This window comes from Cervus canadensis, chromosome 9 (genome assembly GCF_019320065.1).
Source record: "Cervus canadensis isolate Bull #8, Minnesota chromosome 9, ASM1932006v1, whole genome shotgun sequence".
NCBI lineage: Eukaryota > Metazoa > Chordata > Mammalia > Artiodactyla > Cervidae > Cervus > Cervus canadensis.
In genome coordinates, this window is record NC_057394.1 from 62516386 (window position 1) to 62524764 (window position 8379).

At 47.8% G+C, this 8379-nt stretch overlaps 1 protein-coding gene across 1 annotated transcript in view; it reads right to left on the reverse strand.

The window, feature by feature from the left end:
- The window catches only part of LOC122447283 (translation initiation factor IF-2-like), a 138110-nt gene extending 131873 nt beyond the window's left edge, over positions 1–6237 (reverse strand). The window contains exons 1-2 of the mRNA XM_043477792.1: positions 6233–6237; positions 2190–3257 (exon numbers count right to left, since the gene is read on the reverse strand). Of these exons, the coding sequence (XP_043333727.1) occupies positions 2249–3257; positions 6233–6237 (1014 nt within the window). The 3' untranslated portion in view covers positions 2190–2248. The remainder of the gene's footprint in view (positions 1–2189; positions 3258–6232) is intronic.
- Between the last annotated feature and the right edge of the window lie 2142 nt (positions 6238–8379).

Genomic DNA, 8379 nt, shown 5'->3' on the forward strand with positions numbered 1-8379 from the left:
GTTTTTCTTTACACCCAAGAATATTAACATATATTCACTTTGAAAATAATTGAATTGTTCTCTATGGAATAGCCTCATGTGATTCCCCACTTTGTTCTGATATTGGTCCCTCAGGAATAGCAGTCATGCTATGTTACTCTTGCATATTTCACTAGCTTACAAATAAAATAACGCAGTGTACTCAATATAAAGTTGTCAACATTCGCTTGCATCAGCTGCTGTTTGTTTTCCATTGACAAGGCTTCTAAAGATAAGAATTACAATATTCTTAGATGTACAGACACAACATCAAAACAGCCTGAAGGAATTAAAGCTGGAAACTGCTAGAGGCAATCATGCTTTGAAATGAAGAGAAATCAGTATCACTTATGCACACATATATTTCAGCAAAGACCCTAAATAATGCCAGAACAGTCTTTGCATTTTATGCAACGTTCATCCATCTTCCCTCACAATATTTCCAAAGCACTTTAACTATTTAGTTCATTCCTCTAAACAAGCCTTTGAAATTCACCTTTTGAAATTCACCACCACTTGTAAATCTACACGTTGTAAGAAACTGGTAATAAGAAAAACTCATTACGTGGATTGACGTTATTACTATAAAATCTGCTATCAAAAGGGCAACTTTAGCAAAACAGAAACAGAGTATGTTAAATAATTAACTGAATACTAGTCAAATGATCACTTTTCCGGACACAGCCATCCTCAGCAGACCGCTCCTGGGAAGAAGCGCCCAGTCCAGGTTTCTCCTTCAGGTCTCACCCCACACACGACCCACTTCCTTCTCCCACAGCTTCTCAAGCTTGTCCACCCATATCCCGACCTCACTAAGAAACATGCTCTCCCCACTTTCTCCACCCTTGTCGTATTCCTTAGACACTCATTACTTTCTGCAAACCATCGGACTCAAACCTGCAGTTTGCCACGAACCTCCCCATAAACACTTGTCTTCCCGATTCTTCAAGATCTGCTTTAAAAATCTCCAACACCGAACAAATACAATATTAATAAAAGAAAGGCTACAAGCCAGTTGATTTTTTAATGTCATAGCAGCAAAACGTTGGGGGAAAAAAGACAGAAAAGGAGACATGCAGGCGTGTACTCGGAGGAAGGCGGGTGGAAGTGTAGCTCCGCACAGTGGGTCGCGGGGACCCAAGGGGCCTCGCTTCCCCGACTTGTCAACCCCACTTCCCCCATGTGCGCACCGCCGCTGACAACCACAACACTCCCGGACCACCCCCTCCGGAAAGGGGGCGGGGTTACGCCTTCGGCCAATCAGAACCCGCAAGCCCCGGGTGTCCAACCTATGGGGTGGCCCTGGCCGTGCAGGGGGAGGACGCGGGGTGGTCGGGGAGGGGCCGCGTCCGTGGGAGGCGCGCACGTGTCGGGTCCGGGGAGGCGGCGGGCGTCCGGGTCCCGAGGCGTGGGCTCTGCACCCCGGCAGCCCCCGAGTCCCGCTGCCCAGTGCCTCTTTTGCCTCGGCCCGATTCGGGCAGGACATGCTCCCGCCGAAAAAAAATAAAGACCGGTCCACGACGTCTGACTTCCCCCCCGAGTAAGGGGACAGTCACAGATAACAACAGTAGTACCCGGCTCAGACAAGACCGGGAGGAAAGTTTCAGGCCCGCACCCGAGGGAGTCCTCCAGGGCTGGGAGGAGGAGCAGGAGGCGGACGGAGGCTGGGCGGGAGGGTGACGACCTGGAAAGCAGAGGGCGGCGGGAGGGCTGCGCGAGCCGGGCGCGGACCGGGGCGCGGTGCTGGGGGACGCTAGCGGCGGGGTGCGCTGTCCAAGGTGCACGGGAGGTGGTGGGCGCGCGGCGGGCGCGGAGCCCGGAGCCAACACTGGCCGGCGGCGGCGGCGGCGGCGGGGGAGCGAGCTTGGAACGGCTGTCCGGGGGAGCCAGGCACCACCACCCCCCCACCACCCAGGCTTGTAAAAGTGAGCCTAGTGGAGCTGAGACAGGAAGGGGAAGGGCGCGGGAGGCTGCGCCGAAGCCCCTCACGCTCCCCTGCACCCCTCCCTCCCGGCCGCACCTCGAGCTCCTTTCCTTTTTCCCCTTCCCCCGCCCCAAGCCCACTCCCCTCAGGGCCTCGATCCCGGTACCGCGGCGGGGGCGGGACCGCGGAACCCCAGCTCCGAGCCCGGACGCCCCAGGGATGCTGCGGGCCCCCCGGAGCTGCTTACCTGTGGCCGCGGCACCAGGAGCGGGCGCGGCGCGGCTCCTTCTCGCCTCCGCGCCCTCCTTACCCGCTTCTCCCCCGGACTCTGTCCTGTGCGCCGAGCTCTGAGACCCGGCCGGGCTGCAGCCGCCTTCCTCGCCGCCGCCTCGGCCGCCGCTGCCGCAGACAGAGGACGCCCAGTGGCGGCTGGAAGCCGTGTGAGTAGCGGCGCCGGAGATTCCGCGGCTCCGGGCGCGCGGCCGTGCGCACGCGCGCCGGCGAGTGTGAGTGTGTGTGTGTGAGTGTGCGCGCGCGCGCCCACGGGGAGGGGGAGGAAGAGGCCGAGAGATGCTCGTAGGGACCGAGGCAAAATTCTCCTGCCTCGGGAATCCGTAAGCCGGGGAAGGAGGCTCGAACGCGCGTCTCGCCGCGGGGAGGAGCTGCCCGCCGGGCCACGCCGAGGAGGAGGGGGCGGCCGCGCGGGGCGCGCGGGTTCCGGATCCGAGCGGGGCCGAACCGAGCGGGACGCGCAGCCACAGACGCAGCGGAGGCGGTGTCCGCAGCCCACGGTCGCGCTGCCCGCTCTGGGGAGGGGCCGGGCCGCTCGCTCCCGCCGCCGCCGCCGTCCGGACTTCTCGACTGGGCGCGGAGGACACGGATCGAGACCCTCACCGCTGCCACCTCGACCGTGAAGGCGCCCGGGGCCGAGCCGGGGAACCCGGGCGCACGTGGCCGATTACCGGCTGCAGCCGGCGTGCGCGAAGGCTGCAGGCGTGCGGTGGGCGGTGGACCCGGGGCGGCGCGGCCCGCCGCCTCCGCTGGGTGGAGGAAGCCGGGCGGGGGAGCGGGGCTGAGGTCGGTCCAGGGTGCGGTCGGCAGGCAGAGTCGAGGGTTGTGGGGGGCTTCCGCTCCGGGCGGAACGTTGCCTGTTTTCCCCTTCGGAGGGCACTTTTCCTCAAAGTTATCCACTACCCAGGTAAAAGTGTTGGCTTCCTCTTTGTTCGGAGCCAGCTCACTGTGCAAGGCATCTGAACACTGTGCTGCTTTGAAGTCCGTCTTCTCCAAGAACCAGCCAGCCTGGCGCCTCTTAAACCTTTTAAACCGCTACTCTCTCACTCATCCCGGCTACACTTTTTATCACAGAAATAAAATGTTCAAGCACATTTACATGCCGTTTCTCCTAAAAGATTTGTCGTCCTAGCGGTATTCTTTTCCCTGCTTATTTTAAATTCGGAATGCACTTTTATTCACTCAAGAATTCTTAAAAGGTCATTAAGGTCTGTTTGATACTTGAAATAACCCGTCCCAGTCCGCGGGCAGGGGTTGTGTTCTGCATACTTTTGCATGCCCTCCAGTCCTGAGCCCAGCACCGTGGACTCTGTGTGTTCTCTATAAATGTTAAGTGAATGACATTGTTTTTTCTAGCTTCACATATCCTGAAGGCAAAGGTTTGGATGCTGGGAAAGTCGTTACCACCCCGCCAGGCTTGCTTGATTTTAACTTAGGCCATTACCCTGTGTGTGTGTGAGTATTTTCCCCTCTGGCGGCCAGAGCCCCGGTGTGAAGAAAGACAGCAGAGAATACTGACCCATAGTGCTGTGTCTCCAAGGTGCAGGCAGAGAGCACTCTGCAGGGAGCCCCAGAGGACACGGGTGTGAGAAGGCTAAAGAGTGCTTCATTTCAGTCCTGGGGGAATCCAGTCTCTGAACACGAAAGTCACATTTCATTAGCAGTTTATAATGTCTTTTTTTGTGTGTGCAGGACAGGAAGAGAGTTTTAAGAGAAATGCATGCTTCTAATAGCTTGTCAGGTACAGGCTTTTCTCTTGTAAAAAGCATTACTTCATGGCTACTTGCCAATCTATGCAGGGTCATCTCAGATTACTAATTCTCCTGTGCACTGAGCCCACACGATTCCACGCTGGTATTTCCACAATCATCCTCTGAGAAGCAGAAGTCCTGGATTTTACATTGCATACTAAATTTCAGTGCGTTTGAACTCGGGCTGTTCTATGAGCTGCTTCTCTCTCCACTCATGATATCACAGCTTTGAAGCAGAACGGAAATGAAGTGAAAATTAAAATGGATTTATTTGGGCGCTGCCTTGTGTTCTGTAGTGGGAGTCCCTTTAAATGACTTCTCTTCTGTCACTCAATTTACAATCATTGTAGAAGCCATTTGTTGTGCTATGGAATTCATGTGCTTTTTTGTTGTTAAAAGCGTGGATATTTAAATTTTTTACTTGAAGCTCTAGAACTTGCAGGAGCAGAAAATAAATCTCTGACACTCCAAATGGACTCTTGACAGCCAACCTTTAAAATGGGTATGAGTCAAAGTCTTCCAATATAATTGTAAAGCTTTGTTTTGCTTAGAAAGATGCCTTTAGGGTTTCATTCAACAGCTTCCCAAGAGCTTGCTCACTTGGTAGGATGGAAGAATGGAACAAAGCCATAACTTCTCTGATGAGCACCAGAGGGAGCAGACTTGGCCTTGTAAAAACAAAAACATTTACAAGAAGCCAAAATTTAAAAACAAGAATGTAGACTTGCAGCAGTCCTAATAAATGTTAATTTAAAAGATAAACAATAGAAAGAAAAAAATCACAACATAAGAGTTAAAAGTGCTTCTGACCCACTTAAAGTCTGGAGGAGGAGCTAGGATTAAAATGCTATAAACCATGGCTCTTCATGCTAGCTAAACACTAAATAATAAAATGTTCTACTGAGAGATTCATTTTCATATGTTGTTATCAGTTAAACTGAGAATTAATAGCATAATTATAAAGGTTTGATTTTTCTTCCTTAAAAGGGAATGCTCCTTAACATAACTGCCTTTTTTTAAAATTCGCAGCAGTGCAATAAACCGAGTTAAACGTTAACTTCCTTAGAAATACAGGACTGGGAAAGGGTAGGATGTGTAGAGAAACACTTTAAACTGATTTGACCACAACTAACTAATCTATTCTGTCCATCTACAGAAACAACAAAAGCTTTCTAACTCTGAAGACTGGTAAATTTAGGCTGTGAGATGTACCATGAATTCGAAAATCAACTCCTCATGCTGGGAGCCGATTGCCCCAAATTCTTTCAAGTGAGAAGACAGGGACCGTTACCTGAAATGTCGCTGTTGAGTTTAGTGGTGTGAGCACGCATAAGGATACAGGTAATTTCCCCCATAATTAGGTCGCAGATCACTTCGTGCATTAGAGTTTTAAATGATAAAAAATACCTTGACCTACACATGGACCCAAATGCCAGCTCAGTAAAGAGTGCAGCCTGGGAACAAGAAGTTTCAATTATCCTGTTTGCCTTCATGCTTTATACACTGGTTTATTCCAGATATTATTAAATGCTTAGGGCAACTTAAGTCTAACCGGAGATCAGGCATGTTTAGGAAAGTAAAAGATCAGAAAAAAGGTTATAGTGTATTCCAAGCAAATGTAGATGGGCTTCCAGAGTTATCAGTGCTGATATTTGAGATGCAGGGGAAAATATTAAATACCACTTGTTCTTAATAATTTATGGAGTGATGGATTTTCTGGAAGTGAAGAACATTCTAGATCCTCTCCCCAGCAAAGTGAACATATGAAGACACACAAAAAACTGAATAAAATTTCAAAGAGTTAAGGGAACACCCTCTGAAGGTCAGGGTAAGAACCCCCATATAACATAGATCCTTTGCACATTGACATTTATGGCTAACGGGAAATGAATTGGTAAATACACTACTATCCTTACATCTGTTTTTAATCTAATAAGTTATTTAACTGCCAAAGCCAAGAAGGTGCAGAAGCAAATCAGTAAACCCCACAAGTAACTACTGAGTACCTGCTTCATCAGTTCAGTTCAGTTCAGTCGCTCAGTCGTGTCCGACTCTTTGCAACCCCATGGATGGCAGCACGCCAGGTTTCCCTGTCCATCACCATCTCCTGAGCTTGCCCAAACTCATGCCTATTGAGTCAGTGATGCCATCCAACCATCTCATCCTCTGTGGTCCTCTTCTCCTCCTATTTTCAGTCTTTCCCAGCATCAGGGTCTTAACCTACTTCATAATCAGTACTATTCCTCACGCCATGATTGTTACCAATAAAGTATAAAATGCAATCTATCTCTGCCTCTAAGGAGCCTACAATACAGCTATCCTTATTCTTGGAAACAAAAAAGTGAACATAAGCATACTTTTATCACTTGACAAGGTACAACAAACTTAAACGTGAATTACCAATGTGACTTAGTGAGCCACCGGTTAAGTGAATAAACCAACTGAAAATTGATTAGTGGCCAAGGTATATATGCATATTTCATATTCATATTTCCTGGTAGTAATCACTTAGATTACCACATGATGTATAAGATGAAAAGCTCATCTGATGCTGAATTCTGAATTTTAAATTGGGGACAAGAAGAAAATTATGGACAAGAAAAAATCAACCATATTGGCAACAGCAGCTGTGAATTGCCTATCATTGGGGATCCTTGGGCAGAATGGAATTGATTAGAATATGCTAATAAATTTTATAGACTTTATATTTCAACTGATTCATGAGTTAGCAGGGCTACCCATGTATTTTGAAGTTTCTCTATCTGCAAAGACCCTTTAGTCTATTCTTGGATAATGTTAGTATAATACTTTATTATTCCTCTCCTTAAAATTTCTTTGTTTTGCCCTCTATTCTTTTCACTTATTAACATGATTTTTTTAAATGTATTTAATTTTAATTGGAGGATAACTGCTTTACAATATTGTGTTGGTTTCTGCCATACATCAACATGAATCAGTCATAAGTATACCTAGGTCCCCTCCAACATGACTTAGTTTTGGCTAATAGAGCTTTTGAAACTATAACTCCTTCACTCAATTCATGAAAAACTTATAAACAGGAAAAGCAGTAATCCAAGGATACAAGAAGCTTTCAGGTGAAGGCAGTGGTAAGGGGAAGTCCCCTGCCACTTACAGGGTGGCACAAACATAAAGTCAGACACGTGATTCAGTTCAGGTCAGTCACTCAGTCGTGTCCAAGTCTTTGTGACCCCATGGACTGCAGCACACCAGGCTTCCCTGTCCATCACCAACTCCCGGAGCTTACTCAAACTCATGTCCATCGAGTAGGTGATGCCATCTAACTATCTCATCCTCTGTTGTCCCCTTCTCTTCCTGCCTTCAATCTTTCCCAGCATCAGGGTCTTTTCCAAGGAGTCAGTTCTTAGCATCAGGTGGCCAAAGTATTGGAGTTTCAGCTTCAACATCAGTCCTTCCAATAACTATTCAGGACTGATTTCCTTTAGGATTGACTGGTTTGATCTCCTTGCAGTCCAAGGTACTCTCAAGAGTCTTCTCTAATACCACAGTTCTGGATGTGATTAGAGCTGTGGAAAGCTCACCCGTCCATGTGTTGACTATTTACATAACCTGCCTCGCCAAGTACCAGGACTACCAGTCACATCTTTTTACTTCTCCAGCAGCAGTCTTGATGTCATATAAAAATGGCACTGAGCACCAAGTTGTATGATCCAAGGTCAATCCCAGCCTGGTTTTAACCTTTTTAAAGGTGCTGGGAGACCTTGGCAACTCACTTTCTGAACTTCAGTTGACCTTGCTGTGTAATCCGGACAATAATAACTACCTCATTGTTTAAGAACATTACAACGTGAGAAAGGGTTTCTCATGTAGGAGCTTAGGAACTCTTACACAGCCTTGGATCTAAATCAAGTGTGTGGCAGAAAATTGGAACATGTACATGAATGGGCAGCTCCCGTAGAAATGCTGGAGCCTTTGTTAGACTATAACTTAGAGAACGTTGAACTGATTTGATGATTTCTTGTAGTCCCTTCCAAGGATATTTTAAGAAAACCACAGACAACCAGAAGTTGGCAGAAACAGACACATTGCAGGAAATTGTGGGTTCCATAATTCTAGAGGTGCTGTAATTCTATAAATTCTGCTGCTGTTGCAAAACCCAAGCTTTTGTGTTCATTTGTTTTTAATTAGTCTCTGTTTTTCCTGCCACACAGATGCTGCTTCCCCAGTGGTGCTCTGAGTTGCTAACTTAGCTATAGGAACATTTATTTTACAGATTAAGACCAACCATAAAATTTCTTTTGTTTTTAAACAAAAATTATTCACTGTTTATGCCTCCTTAATTGTGAAAGCAGTGTGTGTACTCACTGGGGGAAAAGAGCCAATACAGAAATGTATAAAGAAGAAAAAAATTGTTGT